At 40.9% G+C, this 27296-nt stretch overlaps 1 protein-coding gene across 3 annotated transcripts; it reads left to right on the forward strand.

Annotated features, from left to right (window-relative positions):
- Positions 1 to 3277: 3277 nt before the first annotated feature.
- On the forward strand, positions 3278 to 26510 carry ubn2b (ubinuclein 2b). 3 transcript variants are annotated; one of them, XM_028600556.1, is made up of 17 exons: positions 3278 to 4029; positions 5493 to 5624; positions 5863 to 5964; positions 7282 to 7413; positions 7530 to 7636; positions 9834 to 10365; positions 11479 to 11549; positions 12275 to 12404; positions 14214 to 14320; positions 14464 to 14574; positions 15499 to 15642; positions 16687 to 16737; positions 16829 to 16871; positions 18145 to 19434; positions 24289 to 24496; positions 25392 to 25460; positions 26074 to 26510. In XM_028600556.1, exons 1-17 carry the CDS (start codon positions 3685 to 3687, stop codon positions 26118 to 26120), a joined length of 3621 nt encoding a protein of 1206 aa, XP_028456357.1. In that variant the 5' UTR covers positions 3278 to 3684; the 3' UTR covers positions 26121 to 26510. The 3 variants fall into 3 exon arrangements, with proteins under 3 accessions (XP_028456357.1, XP_028456358.1, XP_028456359.1); XM_028600557.1 differs by having other exon boundaries at positions 7533 to 7636; XM_028600558.1 differs by lacking the exon at positions 25392 to 25460.
- Positions 26511 to 27296: the final 786 nt, after the last annotated feature.

The raw sequence follows: 27296 nt of genomic DNA on the forward strand, positions 1-27296 counted from the left end.
ACCACCATCCTAAACACATCAGTCAAAATATCTACAGCCAGATGTGGCTGCCACCAAGTCACTCAACATCCTCTTAAAATTGACCAATGAGAGCAGTGCAGTAAGTTTCATGGATTTCTGTAACTTGTTCCATGTAGGAGGGAGCAGCAAACCTAAAACGCCTTTTCCCCCCCATCTAAGTTTTGACCTTTGGAACAGACCAAAGGAAAAGATGCTAGGAATGAAGATTTTAAGTGTGGTACTATTTACACTGATATAGGTCAGAAGGTAGGATGGAAGGAGACCTAAAATAGCCTTGGATATGACGATATGCTAGTGTTGAAGTCTGTGTTGATGGAGAAGGCCATCCAACACGTTCATACAGTTCACAATGGTGAGTGAGGGCTTTAAAACCAGTGATGAACCTCAGAGATCCATGGTATGCAGTGTCTAGTGCATGTATATGGTAATGGTTTAGTGAGAACTACATTATGTAAATGATATGACTAGGTGTTCAGTGCAGGGGAAAGGAGATCCAGGCATGACACCTTTCTATGTCAAGGTACTTTATTTTATTTTTTTCTCTTATTGCAGTTCAGCATGGACAGGTTGTTCATTTCAGGGAGACAATCTTACAGTGAACATACTGACACCACTAACAAACACTGTTACAATAAAAAGGATAATTATAATAAAGAGACAAATGTACAAAAATCACACACAAAGGGGAAGGGAAGGGAGTGACCACTGTCTACAGAACCATCACTGCAGTATGGTTAACACTACTGCCTCATACATTAAAGGTCCCATGGCATGAACATTTCACTTTATGAGTTTTTTTTTAACATTAGTATGCGTTCCCCCCAGCCTGCCTATGGTCCCCCAGTGGCTAGAAATGGTGATAGATGTAAACCGAGCCCTGGGTATCCTGCTCTGCCTTTGAGAAAATGAAAGCTCAGATGGACCAATCAGGAATCTTCTCCTTATGAGGTCATAAGGGGAAAGGTTACTTCCCCTTTCTCTGCTTTGCCTGCCCATAGAATTTGGCCCACCCATGAGAGAGAGAGAGAGAGAGAGAGAGAGAGAGAGAGAGAGACATCATGGCTTTCAAACGAGCAAAGTGGCAGTTGGTCAAGACAACACCCCCACCCTCCACCTTGCCCCCCGCCTCTCTCCTCCTCAATAGCATTTAAAGCTACAGACACAGAAAAGGCACGTCCTTAGGAAAGCTCATTGTGGGACTGGCTCTGATAAACATGTTAATATGAATATTAAAAAATATGACTGCAGTGTGGCCGGGTTGGTTCAGTGGATAGAGCAGGCGCACATGTACATTCCTGCATGTCTTCCCCCTCTCTCACCTGTCCTGTCCATTAAAGGTGGAAAAGCCCAAAAATAATATAAAAAAATATGACTGCAGCAATAATTTGTAGACTTGTAATTGGATGAAACTGCACGGTGTGGCTGTGTACTAACAGTGAGCCAGGGGAACTGTACCCAACAGACTTATAGTTGAGCAAGAATCAAGGTATATTTTCCCCATAACTGCTGTTTTTAGTGCAACTATAACAATTGTATCTTCATTTTCTTTGTGTTTAAGAAAATGTTAAACTAAATTGAGATACAATACATGGGTTGGACGGTAGAAGAAGATGTAGGCCACATGTGTCAAACTCAAGGCCCGCGGCCCAAATCTGGCCCCTTGCAGATTTTATCGCAAATCTATTTAGGTTTTTGTAGCTTTTTCAATATTTTTTTTTTGCTTTTTCTGAAGTTTTGGTCACTTTTGTCAACACTTTTTTTGGAGCATTTTCTGACGTTCTTTTGGCGCCTTTTTTCTTTGGCTTTTTTGGGCGGCATTTTGTCAACCACTGTAACTGTAAGTGAGAAGGCTATATGAGATACATCTATATAATCCAGTAAAAGATGCTTGACTTTTTCGATGAAACAAAAGCATTTGAATGAAATAAATTTGTCTGGCCCTTGATGTGAATTTATTTTCCAGTTAGGCCCTCAGTGAAATTGAGTTTGACACCCCAAATGTCGGCCGAGGCTAACAGCAATATATGTATTACGTCTAAGGTAAAAAAAAATTACATCAGCGGATGTTCTTTTTATGTAAGCTTAACTACTTTCAGGTGGACCGTATTATTTTAGAATTGTTTTGCAAAACAGTCCCTCAGAGCGTATTGTCCTTAGGTTTAGTCTGCGTATTTGGGAACATGCGCAAACAAGACCAAGATAAATTGTCAGATGTCAGTAACTCAGCTATTGTCAGATCTTATCGTGAGTAAGGCTGAGCAGATACTTATCCTACCCACCCCTTATATATATATATACTGTTGTGGAAGTTTTCCTATGAAGCAGCAGAGTTAGTGATATTCATGATGAAATCAAAACAAATAACGACCGTTTGAGAATTAAACCAAAGTTTGGTCTTTGAGTATATATTTACATTTGCAAATGGAGAAAACACAGTTTCAAAGGTACACGCAGCACAACTGAAAATGTCTTTCTATATAATATATACATATATATATATATATATATATATATATGAGATTCCAACTCAGCAATCGTGGCAACAGTAGGCTGCTGCAAAGGTCAATTAAAACCAAAAGGTTGAGCGTGTCATTTGTCCCCTCTGCTATTAGACTTTTTAATGAAAGACACAAGACAAGATCATGAATTATACTGTCCACTCTTCCAACACTCTGTTTTTCTTTTATTGTTTTTAATTAATTGGATTGTTGCCTTAGGCCTATGTGTTTCAAGCCTGCTTCTGATCGATTCATTGATTGAAGTGTAAGTGGGGGAAGGCTGGGAGTTGTGTTTATACCTAACTATGTATTCCTAAATGGTAGGGGTGGGGATGCCTAGTATATGCCTGTGTGTCTTAAATGTTCCGCACTTTGACCAAACAAATATCCCAACTCTGCGATAATAAAATATACTTTAAACAGAATCTGTGCTCAGTGTAGTACAGATAAAGGAAAAGTCAACAATAAGTCGGATTTAAATTCCTTGTATTTGTTCACCTCTTATTGGCCCTCAAAGCGGATTCTGAATTTGTCCTCGGAGTTCATTACAAAGTTGAAGTTCACTCATACTTTTGCAGTGCAGCTCTTTATCTTTCGGTGGGGAATGTAAGGGTTTTTTCCGGATTTTACAAGGGGCCAAAAACACACCACACGTCTAATTCCTAACTGATGTAAACAGTAGAGATGCGTTCACGGGTCCGGACATCCCGCCTGTAAAGAACATTCATCTCCTCCACATTCGCGCGCGTGTGTGTGTCAGGTGTGCGTGTTCCAGCTCAGCCATTGGACGAACGCTGTCCCTTTTCCTCCCCGGCTTCCGCTTTCTTTTCATACGCACGCACGCCCAGCAACTGAATAATGATAATAATGATCAAGATGGCTACTACAGAATCCTCCTTGCGGTAGCTAACAGCGGCTACATGGAAGCGCTTAAAACGGCTATTTCTCACTGTTTAAGTCCTTCGTAGGTGACGGGGGCTCTGCCAGGGATTATACTATATGGATTAATACGGGCTGGAAGGAGATACAAGTCATCGCGCACTCATTCTGAGGAAGATAGCTAGCTAGCAGAGCTACTAGCTAGCTCCACTTGTCGACCATCTCCAGGTTTAGCTAGCTGCCCGTTTCGCGCTGCCCAGCCGTTGGACGTAGAACGTAAAAATAAATGGCAGAGCCGAGGAAAGTGCCGTTCGTCACCATCTCGTCCTTCAGCACCTCGCCGCCGAGCTCGGAGTCCAGCAAGAAACGCCGACGCGAAGACGAGGCCGTGGTCGACCTCACTTTTGGGAAAGATGGAGGTGGAAGTGCCGCGGCGGTCGGGTCAGGAGGTGGCGGCGGCGGCGGCGGAGGAGGAGGAGGTTTGTTTGGGAACGTTAACCCGAAAGGCGGCGATGCAGAGACCGAGGATGGGAAGCCAACCGTCCGCCTCAACCTCCCGCTAGCCGAGCCGAATGATCGGGGATCCTCAGAGTTCAACTACGGCGAGCTGGTCAACACAACTCTCACTCAGGTTAGTTAGGAGAGAGGAGACACAGGCACCATGATGTGACCAGGAGCGGCCTAACCTGGCATCACTTCACAAGTAGTGCTGCTGCATTGTTTGCTTTGTGAGGCTGTGATGTCACTCTTAAATATGTTGTGCACAAGTGGTGTTAACAAGCCAGTTAGCCAGTGAATAACTGCTGTTGTTATTATTATGCTCAATATTTATTTATTTATTTATTTATTATCAGAATCGAATGTAATATAGACTCCTACTATACATAAAGACAACGAAATACATATAGGCACATTTCAACATAATATACAAATAAGACCTAATATCAAGACAAGTACACATGGAGTGGGATGTAAAGTGCATAACCCTGGGCCAAAGTCTGGACAGTTTAGGAGAGCGTCGAGACACACAGCAGGCACAGCGATGTGAATCAGAAAGAGATTTATTGTCAAAGTAAGTCTTTCACTTGCATTGGTGTGTTTGGTGCTTACAATAAACATGTAAAAAAGGGAATAAACAATAGAGCAAATAACTGCAACAGTCAAAAACATCAATATAGTAACAATAGAATAGAAATATTGCAATAAAATATGTCAAAGACTAACATGTGTACAATATAACTGTTTTTAGGAAGGATAAGAAGGCAGTATGGTTGTGTAAAAGTTCCCAGTTTTGTTTTGGTCCTGATGGACCACAGCCTCCACCCAGAGGGGAGGGGAGGGCAGGCAGGCAGCTTTATTTGTATAGCACATTTCAGCAACAGGGCAATTCAGAAGTTCGTCACGTTAAACACCAAAGAGCAGTTAAAAACAACAAAAATCTGAAACGGATAAAATGCAAGAATACAAGTTACAGTGCAGTATAAGAAATGAACAATTATTTAAAGATAGGTCTTCAACCTTGATTTAAAAGAACTGAGAGTTGCGGAGGGCCTGCAGTTTTCTGAGAGTTTGTTCCAGTCATGTGGACCATGAAAACTGAACGCTGCTTCTCGCCCCGGTTTAGTTCTGACTCCGTGGACAGAAAACGTGCCCCAGACGACCTGAGAGGTCTGTTTGGTGCATAGTGTAGCAGTAGCAGCAGATCAGACATGTATTCATAAGGGGTTCATAAAGTTGGTGTCTGAGGCTGTCTCAGGAAGAGGAGGAGAGCGGGAGAACAGCAGGAGCCTAACCTGGCATCACTGAGGCTGAGGTGTCACTTAAATATATGGTTAATTGTGCACAAGTGGGGTGACCCAGTAAACAATAGGGCTGGGTATCGCAAATTTACAATTCACAAGTCCCGAACTGATTACATTTCCGAGCCGATATCAATAAGGTTAGGAACATTTCAGTTACACAGTTAGCTTGGATATAACAGATTGTCAGAGAAGACCAAGATATCATTTTTAATTGATTGAGAGTCGATCCCTTAAACCCAGCCCTACTTCCTCCCATTTCATTCCTTTGCCATTTAACGTTTTCCCCCCTCAGGTAAAGCATGCAGCAGGTTCAACAGTCCCCAAAGGCCTCGCCCCCCCTCTGGACCCCAGCGACCCCTTTGCTGACGACGACAGGGAGCGACGGGAGGTAGAAGAGCTGGCCAAGAAGTTTGAGAACAAATATGTGAGTGTTAGAGTCTCAAGATTGATAAATGCTTTGTTACAGCCTTAACGGGGTGGATATTGTGCATGCAGAAAGATGTCTTGTGTGTGTGTGTGTGTGTGTGTGTGTGTGTGTGTGTGTGTGTGTGTGTGTGTGTGTGTGTGTGTGTGTGTGTGTGTGTGTGTGTGTGTGTGTGTGTGTGTGTGTGTGTGTGTGTGTGTATATTTTAAATGTTCCTGTGTGTTCCCTCTGTCTGCAGGGCGGTGTCCCGAAGAAGAAGAAAAAGGACAGGATGCAGGATCTCATTGACATCGGCTATGGTTACGATGAGACGGACCCTTTCATAGACAATTCAGAGGCCGTGAGTTCCCTTTTCGCCAAAGCACACATAATCATCACTTTATTTATTACTCGTTTTGTCTTATTTTTCTTATTAGCCAGAAATTGCCTAGACTTTACGGCTGATATTAAAGTACAAACGCACTTCAAAAAAGAAATTCTGTGTTAAATATGAACGGGACTATAAATAATAATATGTTTTCATATTTTATTTATTTATTTTTTTACTTGGTAAATACTTATTTTCTCAGGCTTAAAATCCACACAGAGTTTCCATGATATGGCTGTGAAATTTCATCCCATGTTAAATTTCATCATATGTGGTTTTAAAAGCATCTTAAAAAGTCTTAAATTTAACTTGAAGATTGCTCTCATAAAGTGCATAAAGTTAAAGGAACACACCGACTTATTGGGACTTTGTCTTATTCCTTATTGTCTGTAGACATGCTGGGAACTATATTCTCAGAAGGCGAAGCACTGCTACTTCTGCTACTTGGGCGGAGTAATATGCTTGCAGCACCTGAGAAGCCCCGTGGTGAGGAGCAGAGAGTAACAACGGTGCTTTTCAGGTGTTGCGCTAATCCTTCCGCCTAAGTAGCAGAAGTAGCAGTGCTTCGCCTTCTGAGAATATAGTTCCCAGTATGTCTACGGTTAGAAGATGCTGTGTGTCATGGAACTGGTCACCTCCAGGATCTGTGCTAAGCTAGGCTAGATGGAGCCGGTTACCTCCAGGATCTGTGCTAAGCTAGGCGAGATGGAGCCGGTTACCTCCAGGATCTGTGCTAAGCTAGGCTAGATGGAGCCGGTTACCTCCAGGATCTGTGCTAAGCTAGGCTAGATGGAGCCGGTTACCTCCAGGATCTGTGCTAAGCTAGGCTAGATGGAGCCGGTTACCTCCAGGATCTGTGCTAAGCTAGGCTAGATGGAGCCGGTTACCTCCAGGATCTGTACTAAGCTAGGCTAGATGGAGCCACTTTCAACAAGAACTTAAAAGATTTATTGTACAAACTAAACACAAAACGATCTTCAAAAAGAAGATGAATCACAACCCAAACAAAAATAGAACACCACTGGCCCACTGGCTCCGGTAGTTTGCAGACTTCTCTCTGTCCTCTGGCTTCCACTGCGCCTTATCGACTTATCTAACTCTGGGGGATATGGGGAATAAGACAAAGTCCCAATAAGTCGGTGTGGATCATAGCGCAAATAATCATGTCATGTGCAGTAAACTTTGTAAAACAGTCTAATTTTGTTGGTTTTTCTAAACCGTGGTAAAAGGTTGGCGCACGGCGCAGTAGTAGAAGAAGACTAACTAATTCTACTTCTCTCCCGGCCGCAGTACGACGAGCTGGTGCCTGCCTCTCTCACCACAAAACATGGCGGCTTCTACATCAACACGGGCACGCTGCAGTTCAGAGCGGCGTCCGACTCTGAGGGGGAAAATGGCGGCGCGGAGGATCATCGCTTCAAGGTAGCTTCTTGCTTCTCTGTAGTTTTTATAGGCAATAAATAATCACATCTGTCAGGTTTTCTGACAGTACCCAACTGTTGTCATACCATTTTAATAAGCCGCGTTTGTTTTGGTAGAAGATGAAAGATGGCGAGGAACGGGTGATAAAAAAACGTCGGAAAAAGCAAGATGGTGGAATTCTGGAGGACAAGAAACCCAGGAAGATCAGAGTACCAAAGACCGGGTGAGGGTTTGAATCGGTCTTCATTATTTCCTCTCAGTGTTGTTTAGTTCCTCCGATGTTTGCCACGCACGCGCCTCTTTTCACAAGTCTGCGTGGTGACGAGTCAAATGTGCAGATTGCTGTGTCGTTAAGATTTGAACGGTAAGTTTACCTTCTTCAGTGCAGTGATTTGCGGAAGGCTGCACACTGGCTGCGTGGCGTTTTCTGTCTTTGTACACCAGAAAGGTGTCTGACGCGGTGCTGCTGCTGCTAGCCTTGTCTGGCCTAGGGTTGGGTAGCGTTTTTTTTTTCCCATACCGGTGCTAAATTGGTACTTTTAAAAATGTGCCGGTGCATGAACGGTGCCTGAACCGATACTTTTTAAGAAAGTAAAAAAAAAAAAAAAAAGAAAAAAAAAAAATGAAGGGTACTAAACAACAGTCGGCAACATTTAAGAACAACTTGTTTATTACTACGGCCATATGGCCAAAATAAATGATTTATTAGTAATGTAATAACTATAACTTATAATAAACAATAACTTATTTCACCCGTAAATTGCTGTTGAATGACAACAACAACAACCACCAGGTGGGAAAAGTGTATTTTACAACAACTTTGAATGCACCGAAGCTGTAGGCTACCAGTTTCAGTGAACGCACCGTCTGTGTTTTTCCAACGTGGGCAGCTGCTGCGCTGCAGAGCCCACTGTTGAAATCCAGTCCCACTTTACACTGTTTAACGTTAGCTGTCAGCACTTTAACCGGGATTAATCCAGCTGCTAGCTAAAGCTAGGCTAACGTTCTGCTCTGATGCTCACATAGATTTTTACATTCATTTTGCTTAGGTGTTGTCCAACACGTCTTGGTTACTGCGCCGAAGCCTTATCATGTTAGGAGAGAGAGAGAGAGAGAGAGAGAGAGAGAGAGAGAGAGAGAGAGAGAGAGAGAGAGAGAGAGAGAGAGAGAGAGAGAGAGAGAGAGAGAGAGAGAGAGAGAGAGAGAGAGAGAGAGAGCGAGCCGTTTGAGCACAAATACATGCTGCAGCTCCTCAAAAAAATAAAAACACAGCACGTGTACCGCGTCTTATTTCCCCGGCTGCTGAGTGGACCAACGGTGGATTTGCTCCGAAGCAGTAAAAGCTTACACTAAGCTACTGTAAGCTATTTATTGAGTTTCCTTTTAGCGAAATACTCCGTGAATTTAATTCCCTCTGGAAGCCAGTGTAACATATGTCTAGGGCTTTTATTGTGAAAGATAGGAACGGAAAGAGTCTCTGGCAAACACTGTCTTTGTCAAGGTTGAAAGAAGTAATAAAGTTTGCCGTCTTTTCAGTCTGTGGTCTAGACAGCAGCCTCCATGTTGTGGTGTGATGATCCTCAATAAATAACACAACGTGATTGGTGGATGTCTTTATTCGTGTCGCGGAGCCTCAGACAAAACAACCTCATTTCGGGGGGAAATTACATCGCTTTATCACTGCGTAATATTCGCTTTTTGTGCGAAAGTACTCGTGATAAAAACAACAGTTTGAAAAAAATATATTGACGTGCAGATTAATCGCAACGTGCGAGTTTAAAGGTCCTTTGACATGCGGCTTTTTGGATGCCTTTATATAGACCTTAGTGGTCCCCTAATACTGTATCTGAAGTCTCTTTTATATAGACCTTAGTGGTCCCCTAATACTGTATCTGAAGTCTCTTTTATATAGACCTTAGTGGTCCCCTAATACTGTATCTGAAGTCTCTTTTTATATAGACCTTAGTGGTCCCCTAATACTGTATCTGAAGTCTCTTTCCCAAAATTCAGCTTTGGTGCAGAATTACAGCCACTAGAGCCAGTCCCACAATGAGCTTTCCTTAGGATGTACCATTTCTGTGTCTGTTTGAAAGCCATGATGTCTCTCTCTCTCTCTCTCATGGGTGGGCCAAATTCTCTGTGCGGGCAAAGTAGAGAAAGGGGAGGTAACCTTTCTCCTTATGACCTCATAAGGAGAAGATTCCTGATTGGTCCATCTGCGCTTTCATTCTCTCAAAGGCAGAGCAGGATACCCAGGGCTCGGTTTACACCTATCACCATTTCTAGCCAATGGGGGACCATAGGCAGGCTGGGGGGAACTCATATTAATGTTAAAAAAACCTCATAAAGTGACATTTTCATGCCATGGGACCTTTTTTAATTAAATGTCTTTCTTCTTTTTGGGTCGTCTGTTCTGGCAGAGTTTCAGGGCTGAATGTTCATCGGCCGGAAAAGAAAAAGAGGAAGAAGCTGATGAAGGATTCCATCCACCTGGCCAACATGCTGCGTCGCTTCACCCGGGAGAAGGAAGAGATGCGCAAGAAGAACCTGGCTGCTGCCGGTCTGCCGCGTCCCGCCGGTCTGGCGCGTCCTGCCGGCCCGCCGCGTCCCGCCGCCAAAGTGCCCAACGCCAACAGCGCGCTCCTCAACGCACAGTCCAAGGCTGCTGGCAGCAACGAATGCAACATGGCCGACCTGGCCACCGACCCGGCCGTGATGTCGCTGCTGGGCACGGCCAATAACGACATGCTGCAGGACATGATGGGCGACCTGGACTTTGGCATGCTGGACTCTCCTCAGCCCTCCAGTCCTCTCCAGGGAGAGAACGGCGCCTTCGGGATGGCACATAAAGCGGGAGGCAGCCGAGTGTCCCAGGGTAACATGATAGCCCCCCCCCCTCTGCCCAGCGGACTCCCAGCCTCGCTCACAAAGCGCATCGAAGACCTGAGAGCGGTACGGCCTTCGGTATTCCACTGTGTTAGATCAGGACTGCGAGTAGTTTTTCTATTAATGGATCAGTTGTTTGGTCTCTAAAGATGTCCGAACATGGTGGAAAATGTGGATCAGAGTTTCCCAAAGCCCAAGATAAGGTCATCAAATGTCCTTTTTTGTCCAAAATTCAAAGATATTCAGTTTATGGTCACAGAGGAGAGAAGATTCTAGAAAACTTTCTCATTTAAGAAACTGGAATTAGAGAATTATTACCAAAAAAAGGGACTCTAATCGATTATTAAAACAGTTATAGATTAACCTAATCAGTTAATCATTTTGACTCTACTGCAGCGTTTTTGTTTGATTTGTTTTGTCTACAAAAAATAGCGTTATAATTTCCCAGAACAGTCCAAAACCCAAATACATTAAATTTCTAATTTTATAAAGCAAATATAAAGGAATGCTGCATTAACACGCTCCTCTGCTTGTCCCATTTCCAGAGTTGGGAATTATTTTTTTCCGATTTTGGTGTGTTCATGAGCATGAAGTCATAGTGTAGGTCCCAGACTTGTTGCTGAGTTACAATCCCTAAAACAACCACAGTAGAGCTTGAACTGACTTGTTATCAGGTTGATGCTAATAAGTAACTTTCTAAGTCATCTAGCTCACTCTACGCAGACAGCAGCTAATGTTTACATCCTGGTGCCATATTACAAATTAACTGTGAGCAAACATTTGGTATACAAAAAGTTTTTGAAAAGTTTTTTTTACCATTAACCTAACCTTTACTTTCGTCCGCCATGTTACTGCGTAATACGACAAGTGCTCGGCAAGTCGTGTAGCAAATGCTGCATGCTTTCCAAGCTTTTCATGCTTTTTCCGATTATTCTGGCACTACCTGAATGCAGCATATATCTGATTCAGAGTATTCATGATACAAGTCATGTTCTTGTTCTAATGGGACTGTTGCACAAAACCATCCGGTCAGTATCTGGCACAAAGAGGGGAAACATTGAAACATCCCCGCCCCTTTTTGGCAACTCTGTGACAAATCTGTGACCCATTCCTTCAGAAATGTAAACGGGATTAACGGATAAATTGCCTCACGCATCTAACACTTGTCTCTCGACACAGGCGTCCCGTCTGTTTGATGCAGAAGGCAGGAAGAAGTTCTTCACACTGGACATGAACAACATCCTGCTGGAGTGAGTACCGGTCACATCTTTTCAGGTTCATAATTGTATTTAGAGGTTATATCAGAATAGGTTTACATAGTTTAATAAAAAAAAACACAACACATTTTTGTTGTACTGCACATTGCTCCTCTTTTCACCCTGTGTGTTGAGCTCTCTGTTTTAGCTACAGAGTGAGACACCTCACTTCTGTCAATATTTGTTGGGAGTCGCACATGCTCAGTACCTAGGTAAGGACTACTAGCCAGTCAGAAGCAGAGTATGAGGGCGTGCCCTGACAGCAGCTAGGTAAGGACTACTAGCCAGTCAGAAGCAGAGTATGAGGGCGTGCCTTGACAGCAGCTAGGTAAGGACTACTAGCCAGTCAGAAGCAGAGTATGAGGGCGTGCTACGCTAGCAGCTAGGTGAGCATTATAACGTGTGTTACAAAGTGACCCACGTTGGTCAAAGGCTGGACTACAATAGAGCTGTTGGTGAACAGTGTTTTCTGTTGGAGATGGTAACTCCCTTTGGGGGGGACTTTGGGCTTGCACAAAAAACACAATAAAGGAAAGTGGAAAAGCCAAAAAGCATAATATGAGCACTTTAAATAAAAGCGTGTCTTTACTTTAAAAGTGTCTGTGTGTGTCTGCGTGTGTCTGCGTGTGTCTGCGTGTGTCTGCGTGTGTCTGCGTGTGTCTGCGTGTGTCTGTGTCTGTGTCTGTGTGTGTCTGTGTGTGTCTGTGTCTGTGTCTCAGTATTGAGTTGCAGGTCCAGGAGCAGCCGGCGGAGGTGCGTTCAGTGGTCTACTCCCACCTGGAGGTCTTTGTGCCCTGCAATAAAGAAGCTCTGCTCAAACGCCTGAAGAAGCTCAGCCTCAACATACAGGTGTGTGTGTGGGAGTGATCAGTGTTATGCTCAGACATAAGGACAAACAAATGGTGCCACTTCAAAGACATTAGGACAGTCTGCTCATAAGATATCATACTTCATATGCAGTTGGGAAAAAGTCATATTCACCAATTATTTTGGTCAATATTGAAATCCTGATTATTTAACACAATTACTCATTGACTTTTGGAAGGATGTTCCATTTATTGTCATAAGACTCATCACATATCAGTTTTGGAAAGGCTAAAGTTGCAGGGGACTCGTAAAGTGGCCAAAGAATAATTTTCCACTTTCAGTTTGATTTTTTAATGTAATTTATTAGATATGATGCTTGTTACCTGCTAGATGCTTATGTTCCCCAGTATTTTACAGGACATATGCAGTAGTGAGAGCCTATGAGCTGGCAAATGCGTGAAAGATAAGTCACTAACTGTGTTTACATATTAATATATTATTCCAGTTTTTGCCATTATTTCGAAAAAATACAATATTCAGGCTAAGCTGTTCACATGGCTAATGAAACTGAATATTCCACTAATATTCCCGTTTACATGCAACCGTGCAGAAATAGGATTTTTTCATGTTTTCCACCGGTGGAGGACTTGTTGGACCATGTGAACACAGCGTCCCTCTTCCATTCCTTCAACCAGCTTCTAGAAACACATATGCGATGTTTGTGCATATCCAAAAACCTGTTATGTGACATGCAAGTCTTTCATAATGTTTAAAAGTAGCTGTGTTTCTCCGTCCGACCAGAGATTTAGGCTTTTCTTTTGGTCATGCATCTCTACCGCAGCTGCGCAAACTGTCAGCTGTTTGTTTTGTGTACAGTTACCATAGCAACGCACAGAGCTGACCGTAAGCCTTAAACAGGCAAAAGGCCGGAAACTGCTGTAAAAACCCTGACTAAGACGCGGATTCCGAATGCGCTGTATTCTTGTCCAAAGAATGCCTCTAAAACCTGAATAATGTCTTAATCGGAAAATGCTGAATTCGGGAAAAGGCCTTATTCTGAATAAAAGAGCAATATTAGTGTGTGTTGAATGTGTGGATTCGTATAAATATCTGGGGATGATAATAGACTCCAAACTCACATTTGAAACTAACTTTGAACTGGTACGTAAAAAAGGGCATCAGCGCCTGTTTTGTTTGAGGAAACTGAGTAAATTCCATGTTGATGAATCCATCATGATCCTTTTTTATAACGCTTTTGTTGAATCTGTTTTAACATTTGCGCTATCAGCCTGGTTTGGGAACCTCCAATGTGAAAAATAAAAACTCACTCAATCAAGTAGTAAAGTGGTCTAGCAGGCTGATTGGTGAGCCACAGCCTAACGTGGAGACCCTGTACACAAAACAGGTACAGCGCATAACTAGTTCAATTTTAAACGACAGTTCTCATTCACTGCACACAGAGTTCCAGCTTTTACCTTCTGGACGTAGGTTTATAATCCCTAGGGGTAAAACAAAAAGACACAAAAACAGTAGCCTGTAGCCATTACATTGAGGAACAAGTTTGAGCTATATTTTGCATAAGTGTTTACTTGTTTTTTATGTAGGTTTATGTATTATCTTATCCTGGACCGATCAGAACTTTTCTGATGATGTGTGATAATGTGAGGATGTGTGACTCTACTGCAAACAAAATCTACCTCCGGGTATAAATAAAGTAACTTGAACATGTAAACATACTCACTGTTTCTGTTACTGCTGTGTGCCCGTTATCTGATTCTATATTTAGCGTGCGAGTGTGTCCCGTGCTGCATATGTGTGTGATTTCTGACTGTGCTTATCCCCGTCGCCCAGGACGACCGGTTTCGAACGCCCCTGCTAAAGCTGAAACTGGCCGTGTGCAGCATGATGCCGGAGCAGATCGCTCGGTACAACATGGACTGTATCGCTAAGGTGGCAAAGTAAGGACACTGGTCGAGTCCGCCGTGGCTCACAGTTTATCACAGCCGTCCTTTCGGTTTGCTTTTCCAACGTGTTTCCGTCCACGTCCTTAAGGTGCTGTGATATATATATATATATACGATGTTTATGTCCGTGTTCACAGGCAGCAGTCGGGGGAGGCAGAGAAGAACGGGTCGGAGGACGATGACGAGGAGAAGCCAGGGAGGAGGGTGATGGGTCCTCGCAAGAAGTTTGTCTGGGACGACAAACTCAGGTCAGTTTCACAGAGGGAATGGAGGCTAATTCATATGCAAGTGGCAATAAACCTACACCACAGCTGAATTATGCCGGACTGTAGCACCGAGTAAATATCCGGCGCTCATCAACCTTTTTGAAAGCATAAAAAACTAAGAGAAGGGAAGGAAAAAACCCACTTTGATGGACACTACCAGGTAGAATGCACGTGGATGATTTAGTTAAAGCCTAACTCTCACCAAAATGCAACCTAGGGTCTTTTTGTGAATATACCCAAGTCAAACTTTAGTTTAAAAGCATAATTAGGATGGAAACGCTTTCACTAACGACAACACAACAAATGGTCTGTGCATTTATATGCAACTAAGCTTTAGGAGCTTTCCATCTTTCCTCTCCTTCCGGTTACGTTGCATTCGGAAATCGACTATTTTTGACTGGCAAGATGTCGGCAACTGGAAAAATCAACAGCTAAAGTGAGTCGTTCAAAACCTTTCTTTTTAGTAAACTCTGTGAACACAAACGATGTTCTCAATGCTGAGTTCATGTGTAGAGCCCCTGGTGATACTTGGAGCAAAGTTTCATGTTGTGTCGAGCCTTCTTAGTGGTTTAAAAATAGTGATTTTCATGCTATCATAGTAGTGCCCCTAGCACTCTCATTCAGAAGGCCATTTGACCCAAAAAACGAGAATACAGTAAATCTTAAAAGTGGCGCTTCCGTCCTAGTTACGCTTTTAAACGAAAGTTTGACTCGGGTACATTCACAAAAAGACCCTAGGTTGCATTTTGGCGAGAGTTAGGCTTTAAAATAGAATTAAGGTGCAGATGTGTGTTCCTATCGACCAGTCAATATAGTAAAAGAAAAGGATGAAAAAAGAAAAGCCGCCCTGATGACTGGTTTTCCTCTGGTTGTGATGGAGTATTCAGGATTGTGTGTGCTTTCCAGGTTATTGCTGTGCAACCTGGTGCGGGTGAAGGTGGGCTGCCTGCAGCAGGAGAACCTGGGAACGCTGGCTCGGGAAGAAAAACTCAAAACCTTCCTGGAGACGGAGGTCAAACCTCTGTGGCCCAAAGGCTGGATGCAGACCAGGTGTGTGTCTTGCTAACAGTGTTGGCTTACACTTTACATGAAGGTATCTACATAGGAGTGACCTGACACTGTCAGGAATGTATCATAAACATTATAAACGAGTCATAAACGTTCATGACATAACGCTTCTGTCAGACAGTGTCATTTAAGCCGAATGAATGTAAAATCAATGTGAGTATCAAAACTAACTAAATCATACTCAGAAATACTGATATCTAATTTTTTATTAAGTATTTGGTCCCCAGCGGACTTACAACTTTTGTCTGTAAGCTTTCTGAGTGTTATTTATTTATAATCTGCTCTTGCTTTTCCAACGTTTTTAGACACCGATGTAGGGCCCTATTTTAACGATCTGAGCTCACGGAGTGAAGCGCCTGGCGCAGGTGTTTTTAGGGCTTGTCCAAATCCACAAAAGTGTCCGTGCACCAGGCGCATGGTCCTAAAGGGTTGTCCTTAGTGTCTTCATTAATCAGAGGTGTTTTTTGGGCGTAACATGCAATCAACCAATCAGAGATCATCTCCCATTCCCTTTAAAAGCCAGGCATATTTGGACCTTGGAGTATTGCTGTTATGATGGAGGATTTTCACCGTAATAATTTTATTTGTAATCTTCTGGATGTGTGTGCTGCTGTGTGTCCCTGTGTGTGTAACAAGCATAGTGTGCACGAGCCGTGCGCGAGCCTAGGAGCATTTTACTAATGCTCTGTTAAAAATAACAATGAAATGCTGCGTTATTGACTTTAGACCAGGTTTTTGTTGGTCAATGGCGCCATCACTTCCCGCTGCCTCAAGATAGCGATACTTCCAGAATGCACCTGAACACACCTTACTGTAAGACCAGCACGCCCAGAATGCAACAGATGGGCGCAGGTACGTTTGCTATTTAAACAACGTGGGCGCTGGACAGGAAACGTCTGAAAGCGTCGGTTTTAAACTAGCAAAGACACTTTTGCGCTGCGATGGGTGCTGGATAGGGCCCCTGGTAATAATAATGCTTCCAAATTATGTCAAATTGCACATTGACGTGTTTATTTCTGTTGACAGGATGCTGTATAAAGAGAGCGATATAGCTCATGGTCACTACACAGGCTACAGGTGAGTCATGTGTCTTTTTATTAGCCGATATCTTCAGAACTATCTCTTGCCGAACTTGTTCTCACTCGCTTGTGTTGTTCTTTTCCTGCAGAGCAAATAAAAGGATGGTCTCTACTCCCAAGGCCAAGCCAAAGGTTAGCACTGACTTCTATATCAACGTTACTGTGAACTCGTTCATTCTGGTGTCTGTGAACGGCACGCTCTCTCAGTTTAACTTCCACCAATAGGGTTCCAGATTTCTATAGAGCTTTCCAGGCCAAAACACACCATTAACAGGCCTTCATATGTAGCTGAAAAAACACCCAATCTGGCAACACCAGCCACCAGTGTCTCACCGCCGCATGGGTTATCAAAACAGGAAGCAGCGTGGAGGCTTCGTATGATCATTTAAACCAGTTTTATGACGAGGTCACTGAGGATGGAAAAATCTGACATTTCTGGGCAAAACTTTACCCGCCGGCTTTGAAGAAAAAAGAAAAAAAAAAACCTGATCTGCACTTCAGATGAACTGAAGCAACATATGGACAAAAAGAACTATGAACTAAGTTCATTTTTGGAGCTGTGAACTTAGTTCAAAATGTTGAACTATGAACTGAACTTAGTTCATTTTAAAATTTGTGAACTGAACTTTGAACTAGTTCATGTAGAAAGTGAACTTTCCCAACACTGGGTGAGAGTAGACTTAACTAAACAGTCTTGAATCTACATATGAAATGTTATTAGACTTGAAAACATGTGAATCTTTTTTTGTGTGTGTATTTATTTTTAATGTTTTCGTAACAAAGAAGTAGAAACATAATAACAATAGTTGGTGGTGCTACACAAAACAGTACAGGTTACTGGACAGGGGCTTTCGACGTGCGACAAGCAGGACATAAGACAAAGGTAATGGCACAGCGACAGGGTAGCACAAGTTCAGTTTTTAGACATTAAATCAAGCAAAGGTTGCCAGAATAAAAAAAAAAAATCCTCTTTAGCAGACATAATGTACCTGATTTTCTCCAAGTGTTTTTTGTTTGTTTATTATTTAGATCCCCATTAGCTACTCCATTAAGCAGCAGCTATTCTTCCTGGGGTCTTAATTTTTACCAAAATATTAACATCAAAGCTGTACAACAATGAAGACAATGAAGACAAATACAGAAGTCCACATAACATCTTCTAAATCATATAACTAAAACACAACACATATACACTAAACATAACAACATAACCATATAACAATATATAAGCTCTTACATGTACAAAATATAACCACTCTCTAGGTATAATATAAAATAAAAATCACATTTCCATTGCCATAGCTCATTAAGTGTAAGACCTTTGTGAATGTTTTTAATATGACATGGAAGTGTTAAATACGTTGTGTTTACAGTTTGTGTAAATGTTGTTTGTTCTGTTCTCCAGGAGGCCGTGTGGGTTCAGCGGTCCGTACCCTTAGCGGGCGCCACTCCCTCCCCTGCTGCCCAGGTTGCCAAGCGACCGCCTCAGTCTCCGTCTGAGCCCATATGTCTGGACTCCCTCGACGAGGATCTCTCCGCTCCCTCCCTTGACTCCATCTCCAAGGCCCTGGCCATCCTCGGCAACGCTGCCAAGGGCCTGGCGCACGGAGACAGCCCGCCATCTCCGGACGGACCCAAGAGCGCCGGCAAGCCGTCGGCGCTCCACACCTCGCCGCTCGTCCAGCAGCAGAAAAACAACTCCAGTCCCAGCTCCAACGCACCTCACTACATCTCTACCTCTTCGTCCCCCTCCGGCGCTCTGTCCCGGCCTCTCTGCGTCACGTCGGCGCCGCTGCCCTCCGTCAGGGTGGACGGGATGGGCGCCGCTAAGGGCAGCGTGCAGGCGCACAGACACTCGGTGCTGAACGCTCAGAGGACTCTGGCTGTGGGCGTGGCTAAAGCCAACATGCCGGCCTCGGCGTCGCCGCCTAAACCGCGTCCCCCGCCCACCGCGTCTCCGCTCGTGGCGCCGGGGTCAAAGACGGGGGGCCCCGCGCCGGCGTCCGGCCTTCTCAAAGGCAGCAATAACAAACCCAACGGCGGCGACACGCTCGTCATCGCCTCGTCGCCTCAGGCTCGGCCGCACGCCCTCGTTTCCCCCCCGCACATGAGCCCCAAAACCTTCCAGACGCCGCGCCTGCCCCACACCCCCCCGCAGAGTAAATCCTCGCCCTCCCCGCTCTCTCAGACTCTCTCTGGAGTTCAGCCCCAGCCGCAGTCCAACTTCATCACCCCCATGCACGCCACGCTCACCAAGTCCACTCACAGCAGCATCCCGCCCATCGTCAAACTCACCTCCCGGCCCCTCAACCCCGCTGTGATCACCACCACCGCCGCCTCCCCCTTCAACCCCCAAAGCTCCCGGTCTCAGGCAACCCCCCTCCTACACCAGTACTCTCCCAAAAGCCCAGCGGGCTTCCGCCTGCCGTTCTCAGGTGCCCAAGGAGGATCGACCAAGCCGGGGCAAGGCAGCTACACTCTGTCAGGCAGCCAGAAGACCCCCAACAGCAACAGCACCACCAACGCTAGCCTTATTAACACCATATCCATAAGCAAGCATTCAGGATCCAGTGCCTCCCCCACGATGTCCTCCGCCAACGCAGGCCAGCGTCAGAGGACTGGGGGCGGGACACCTCAGGGGGCCAAGCCAGTTGCGTCTGTCATATCGTCCTCTGTCTCTTCTCACTTACCACAGGTTTGTACTGCCGGCGTGTCCACACCAGTAACCTGCAATGTGGGCTCCCTTTTGTCCAAAATGAAATCTGGTTTAGCACATTTAACAAGCTCTGTAGTTATGTGATCATTTCATACTCTTGCCCTAGTCTCGCATTGTCAGATCTATCTCCACAGCGCTGCGGAGGAAGTTCTGGCTACACCACCGATGCATTCTGGGATAGGAGAAAAACGCTCTGGGTTGTTTGAATTTCTTTAAACCAATCACCAGTCGTCTCATTAAGCTCCAGACGCAGCGACGGTGGCTCTGCTAAATAGTCTCAGGAAGGAACTGGTTCTGGTGGAACATTTGCACCCCGCAAAAGAAAATGCCACATGCAATATTAAATAAAGTTAACTGTTGACACAATACAGTAACGTGAGCTATTTAAATGAGCTGATACATGGTTAAACCTCATGAGCCCTTACCAGTGTATCTCCGTGTGTACTTGGTCCACAGCAATCCAACCAATCAGTCCCAAAACCTCCCAGTTAGAGAGGAAATGCCCCAAACATATTCTCATTAAATATTTACAATCATTCCCTGAAAGAACCGAGCAGGCCTGTCTTGTTGCACCATTCAAATTTTCTTTCAAACTTGGCTTTTTTCAGCATGTAGCTTGCTGGTTGTTTCCTGAGGAGGAGGGATTTTGGTAACTGCAACACACACAGAGAGCGAACATCGGCGTTTCAGGCTTTATCTTTTTATTCTTGGGTTGATCCAAACTACTTTTGCCCTAATCAGCTGCCGTAGTTTCACATTGTGGTATTGCTGCTTATGGTTTAGGAAATATCGAGTCTGCTGAGTAGGAACATGTTGTATTCATTTGGATGAAGTGTGAGGCGAATCAATGAGGCGTCAACTATTCAATTAATCGCTACTATTTTGATAATCTAACAGTTTGAGTCATTTTTTTATGAAAAAAAAGAGTCTAAATTCTCTGATTCAAGCTTGTTAAATGTGTTTTTTATTCTAGTGTCTTCTCTCCTCTGGGACAGTAAACTGAATATCTTTGAGTTGTGGACAAAACAAAAAAAGTCCTAGTATAGTGTGTCGAAAAAAAAACAAAAAAGTCATAGTATAGTATGTTGAAAAAATCATAATAAAGTCATAGGATAGTATGTTGAAAAAAGTAAAAAAGTCATATTATAGTATGTTGAAAAAATCATAATAAAGTCATAGTATAGTATGCTGAAAAAAGTAAAAAAGTCATATTATAGTATGTTGAAAAAATCATTAAAAGTCAGTTTATGTCAAAAAAATCAAAAAGGCATATTATAGTATGTTTAAAAAAATCATTTTTTACTTTTTACAAAAGTAAAAAAGTCCTAGTATAGTGTGTCGAAAAAAAAACAAAAAAGTCATAGTATAGTATGTCGAAAAAAGTAAGTCATAGTATAGCGTGTTAAAAGTCATAGTATAGTATGTTGAAAAAATCATTAAAAGTCAGTTTATGTCAAAAAAATCAAAAAGGCATATTATAGTATGTTTAAAAAAATCATGAAAAAGTCAGTTTAGTATGTCCAAAAAGTCATAGTATGTTGAAAAAAGTAAGTCATAATATAGTATGTCGAAAAAATCAGTCAGTATAGTATGTTGAAAAAATCATAAAAAAGTCCTAGTATAGTATGTCGAAAAAAGTCATGTTATATATATATATATATATATATATATATATATATATATATATATATATTTATATTTATATTATGTTGAAAGAAGTAAAAAAAAAAAAGTCATAGTATGTTGAAAAAATCATTAAAGTCTAGTATATCATGTTAAAAAAAGTCATAGTATGTCAAAAAAAATCATAAAGTCATAGTATAGTATTTTGAAAAAAGTCATGTTATAGTATGTTGAAAGAAGTAAAAAAAGTCATAGTAGGTTGAAAAAAAATCAAAGTCCTAGTATAGTATGTTAAATAAAGTCCTAGTATAGTATGTTAAATAAAGTCCTAGTATAGTATGTTAAATAAAGTCATAATATAGTATGTTAAATAAAGTCATAATATAGTATGTTAAATAAAGTCATAGTATGTTAAATAAAGTCATAGTATGTTAAATAAAGTCATAATATAGTATGTTAAATAAAGTCCTAGTATAGTATGTTAAATAAAGTCCTAGTATAGTATGTTAAATAAAGTCCTAGTATAGCATGTTAAATAAAGCCCTAGTATAGTATGTTAAATAAAGTCCTAGTATAGTATGTTAAATAAAGTCATAATATAGTATGTTAAATAAAGTCCTAGTATAGTATGTTAAATAAAGTCCTAGTATAGTATGTTAAATAAAGTCATAATATAGTATGTTAAATAAAGTCCTAGTATAGCATGTTAAATAAAGTCCTAGTATAGTATGTTAAATAAAGTCCTAGTATAGCATGTTAAATAAAGTCCTAGTATAGTATGTTAAATAAAGTCCTAATATAGTATGTTAAATAAAGTCCTAGTATAGTATGTTAAATAAAGTCCTAGTATAGCATGTTAAATAAAGTCATAATATAGTATGTTAAATAAAGTCCTAGTATAGTATGTTAAATAAAGTCCTAGTATAGTATGTTAAATAAAGTCCTAGTATAGTATGTTAAATAAAGTCCTAGTATAGTATGTTAAATAAAGTCCTAGTATAGTATGTTAAATAAAGTCCTAGTATAGTATGTTAAATAAAGTCCTAGTATAGTATGTTAAATAAAGTCCTAGTATAGCATGTTAAATAAAGTCCTAGTATAGTATGTTAAATAAAGTCATAATATAGCATGTTAAATAAAGTCCTAGTATAGTATGTTAAATAAAGTCCTAGTATAGCATGTTAAATAAAGCCCTAGTATAGTATGTTAAATAAAGCCCTAGTATAGTATGTTAAATAAAGTCCTAGTATAGTATGTTAAATAAAGCCCTAGTATAGTATGTTAAATAAAGTCCTAGTATAGTAATATATAATATAGTATGTTAAATAAAGTCCTAGTATAGTAATATATAATATAGTATGTTAAATAAAGTCCTAGTATAGTAATATATAATATAGTATGTTAAATAAAGTCATAATATAGTATGTTAAATAAAGTCCTAGTATAGTATGTTAAATAAAGTCATAATATAGTATGTTAAATAAAGTCATAATATAGTATGTTAAATAAAGTCATAATATAGTATGTTAAATAAAGTCATAGTATGTTAAATAAAGTCATAGTATGTTAAATAAAGTCATAATATAGTATGTTAAATAAAGTCCTAGTATAGTATGTTAAATAAAGTCATAGTATAGTATGTTAAATAAAGTCCTAGTATAGCATGTTAAATAAAGCCCTAGTATAGTATGTTAAATAAAGTCCTAGTATAGTATGTTAAATAAAGTCCTAGTATAGTATGTTAAATAAAGTCATAATACAGTATGTTAAATAAAGTCCTAGTATAGTATGTTAAATAAAGTCCTAGTATAGTATGTTAAATAGTCATAATATAGTATGTTAAATAAAGTCCTAGTATAGTATGTTAAATAAAGTCCTAGTATAGCATGTTAAATAAAGTCCTAGTATAGTATGTTAAATAAAGTCCTAGTATAGTATGTTAAATAAAGTCATAATATAGTATGTTAAATAAAGTCATAATACAGTATGTTAAATAAAGTCCTAGTATAGTATGTTAAATAAAGTCCTAGTATAGTATGTTAAATAAAGTCATAATATAGTATGTTAAATAAAGTCCTAGTATAGTATGTTAAATAAAGTCCTAGTATAGCATGTTAAATAAAGTCCTAGTATAGAATGTTAAATAAAGTCCTAGTATAGCATGTTAATTAAAGTCCTAGTATAGTATGTTAATTAAAGTCCTAGTATAGTATGTTAAATAAAGTCCTAGTATAGTATGTTAAATAAAGTCCTAGTATAGCATGTTAAATAAAGCCCTAGTATAGTATGTTAAATAAAGTCCTAGTATAGTATGTTAAATAAAGTCATAATATAGCATGTTAAATAAAGTCCTAGTATAGCATGTTAAATAAAGTCCTAGTATAGTATGTTAAATAAAGTCATAATATAGCATGTTAAATAAAGTCCTAGTATAGTATGTTAATTAAAGTCCTAGTATAGTATGTTAAATAAAGTCCTAGTATAGTATGTTAAATAAAGTCCTAGTATAGCATGTTAAATAAAGCCCTAGTATAGTATGTTAAATAAAGTCCTAGTATAGTATGTTAAATAAAGCCCTAGTATAGTATGTTAAATAAAGTCATAATATAGCATGTTAAATAAAGTCCTAGTATAGCATGTTAAATAAAGTCCTAGTATAGTATGTTAAATAAAGTCATAATATAGTATGTTAAATAAAGTCATAATATAGTATGTTAAATAAAGTCCTAGTATAGTATGTTAAATAAAGTCATAATATAGTATGTTAAATAAAGTCCTAGTATAGTATGTTAAATAAAGTCATAATATAGTATGTTAAATAAAGTCATAATATAGTATGTTAAATAAAGTCATAATATAGTAATATATAATATAGTATGTTAAATAAAGTCCTAGTATAGTAATATATAATATAGTATGTTAAATAAAGTCCTAGTATAGTAATATATAATATAGTATGTTAAATAAAGTCCTAGTATAGTAATATATAATATAGTATGTTAAATAAAGTCCTAGTATAGTAATATATAATATAGTATGTTAAATAAAGTCCTAGTATAGTAATATATAATATAGTATGTTAAATAAAGTCCTAGTATAGTAATATATAATATAGTATGTTAAATAAAGTCCTAGTATAGTAATATATAATATAGTATGTCTCCAAACCAGTCACCAGTGAACCTAGCTGATGTGTTCGGTTGTGCTCAGGTGTCCACGGCGGGGCGCGGCAGCCTGCTGGGCTCAGCCTCGCCCCTCCCCCTGGGGTTTGGGATGCTCGGGGGCCTGGTGCCCGTGTCCCTGCCCTTCCAGTTCCCCCCCCTGCTGAACCTGCCTCCGCTCGGCACAGCGAGCTCCAGCACTGCAGCCGCCGGCGCCGCAGCCAATAGCAGCGCAGCGTTCTCCACCCTGACGCAGAGTGAGTAACACACAGCACACTCACTTAAAAACCTGCTGTCAGGTGCTAAATATAATCTAATATCGTCAGTTTAAGTCACATATTCATATATTCATATATATATTCTACACGTTAGGCAGGCATCTTCTTGCTGTTGTCTTTTTTTTTTTCCTGTATAGGTTTTGTTTGAGTTTAGTTTATTTATGAAAGGGGACAGCGCAAATTAATAAAATGCATGATTTCCCATGGGTTAAAAAAGCCAGAATTTGCTATTTTTCATCTGTAGTCCCCTGGCTTGGATGTTAAAAAAAGGTTGTTTTTTTTTATAAATACAAAGAGACCAAAAAAACAACACAAGCAAAGCATGACTTAGCAGAAAGCATCACAAAAACAGAAAACGACAAGACAGAAACACAACACACAACGTAGCACGAGACAAGACACAACACATGAGCAGAAAGATCTACAACAAAGCAAATCAACACTAAAATATCTCTATATATATATCTATATATATTTGTGTTCTATGTTATAACATCCTGTGTTTTATCCTCATATTGTGTGTCTGATGTTAGCTTGTGATTTATTTCGGTTTACCTCCAGTTTGACATTATTCCATTTTGTTTGCTTCATTCCCCCAAAATGTCTCCTTTCCTTCATTATTTTCCGCCCTTCTACCAAAACGATGCCAATGCTGCGTTTGTTTCCTTCCCTCCTCCCCCCCAACCTGGCCTCAATCTTCCTCCCCTCCCTCTGATTGGCTGTCATTACCGCTCCTTCACCTCTGTACCATCCCTGCTCTCTCTCTCTCTTTCTCTCTCCCCCCCTTCGTCTTCCTTCCTTTCCTCCCCTGTTTTGCGTGCCTCTGTTCCTCCCTCTATCTTCCTCCCATGTGTCCCCTGTCCTGTCTCCTCAGATCTCTATAAGAGTCTCCAGTCAGGGTCTCAGGTTGCTCTACCTCCTCACTTGCAGCTCGCTTTCTCAGGTAAAATCTGACCCTCCCTCCCTCGAAGCTTGCTCCATTTTACTCCCTCCCCTCCCCCCTCCCTCCCCCCTCGCCTTCCTCTCCTCCTTTCAATGTGTTTTCTGTCTCGTGTCGTTCTGTTCTCTGCTCGTCCGTTGGTGTCCGCATGCCTTTTTTTTATGTACTCATTTTATTTGTCGTCAAATTGCTGGGTTTTTACCCCGAACCCTTTCGATGCTTTTCACTGACCTTTCAAACTGTTATTAGCAGGGTTCATATACGTTTTGGAAAAAAAACTGGACATAAAAAGACCCAGGAAATTTTGGAAAAGTCATGGAATTTCTTTAAAACACAGCGTAATAATATGTCATTAATAAATGTATTTTCACGTTGTCTTAACCTCAGCGTTGTATTCGGGGAGAGATATTAAGAATCCCACTATGAACCACAGACATTATCATTCATTTTATAGTTAAACCTCTGAGGGTCAACTTTAACACTGATTGGTATTCTTATTGTAGAATGTCAAGTGACATTTTCAGGAACACATAGTCATGGAAATTTGCCAAAAAGTCATGGAAAAGTATTGGTTAAAACGCGTATGAACCCTGAATTCTATATTCTTTCCGTCCAGATGTCAGTCAGAGCCAGGCAGGAGACGCCAAGAGGAAGCCTCTATGATGCAGCTTGGACTCCAACGCCCCTGGGGGGACGCTGTCCAATGAAATGGCTTCGTGGTGGTGGGACAGATCGTGATGGCAAATGTGACTTTTGGGCGACAGATGGACAGACCACTCGTAGCGGCGGTCTGAAAGGAGGGACTGGCTTACATTAAGATACTCGATCTGAACAAAAAGATCAGCTCAAGTTTCATCATGAATACCACAGTTCAATATAACTTTTTTTTTTTTTTTAAGGATTTGATAGCTTTTAAATACTATTCTTCATAAAATTGATATGAAATAATGATGACGAATACAGTTTGTCAATGTTTACAACATAGACCTATATCACTGTGGACAGGGTGTGTGTGTGTGTGTGTGTGTGTGTGTGTGTGTGTGTGTGTGTGTGTGTGTGTGTGTGTGTGTGTGTGTGTGTGTGTGTGTGTGTGTGTGTGTGTGTGTGTGTGTGTGTGTGTGTGTGTGTGTGTGTGTGTGTGTGAGAAAGTGTGCCTTTTGTATGTGTCCCTCTCTTGATGCATGGTCAGTGTGTCTATTTGGTGCTGTTTTTATCATAATGTAATTATCACTGATACTTGTAAGAAATGTAAACTGAATAGAATGAGCTTTTTTGTTTTTTCTTCTTCAATGAGAGCTGTACACTTTTTCATTGTACTTGAATTAATTTGTTTCTGTACAGAACTCAAACTTTTAATTAAAATTTTTCTCTTCACAATGAAGTCATTTGATGCAAGTATTAACCATGTTTCCTCTGAACACATGAGGCTTAAAGGGACAGTTTGGATATTTTGAACTGTGACTGTATGAGCTACTTCTCCATATAACGCAGAAACTAAGCAATGTGTCCAGCTTACCCCATTTTAGACCCCTAAAGAAATCCGTATCAGTTTAAGTGTACGCTATATTTATAATAATTTCACGGCTTTACCATGCTGTCAGACAGCCCATAAGAAGCTGTTATCTCTGCTCTCTTCAAAGCCACCAGACTCCTTTGACAAGAACAGGAATTTTACCTGGCAGGTGGCCGGGTTGGCTCAGTGGGTAGAGCAGGTGCACATATACTTGGAGGTTAATGCTTCAACGCAGAGGTCCAGGGTTCATATCTGACCTGTGACCATTTCCTGCATGTCTGCCCCCTCTCTCTCTCTCTCTCCCCTTTCTCAGCTACCTGGTTTGT

The sequence above is a fragment of the Perca flavescens genome, chromosome 15 (genome assembly GCF_004354835.1).
Source record: "Perca flavescens isolate YP-PL-M2 chromosome 15, PFLA_1.0, whole genome shotgun sequence".
Lineage (NCBI taxonomy): Eukaryota > Metazoa > Chordata > Actinopteri > Perciformes > Percidae > Perca > Perca flavescens.

Bases quoted from the DNA above. Each gene is read 5' to 3' on its own strand.
- ubn2b (XM_028600556.1), top strand. From the start codon at position 3,685: ATGGCAGAGCCGAGGAAAGTGCCGTTCGTCACCATCTCGTCCTTCAGC. The intron at 14,575-15,498 runs GTCAGTTTCACA...TGTGCTTTCCAG, and splicing joins GTCTGGGACGACAAACTCAG to GTTATTGCTGTGCAACCTGG. The intron at 16,872-18,144 runs GTTAGCACTGAC...TCTGTTCTCCAG, and splicing joins CTCCCAAGGCCAAGCCAAAG to GAGGCCGTGTGGGTTCAGCG.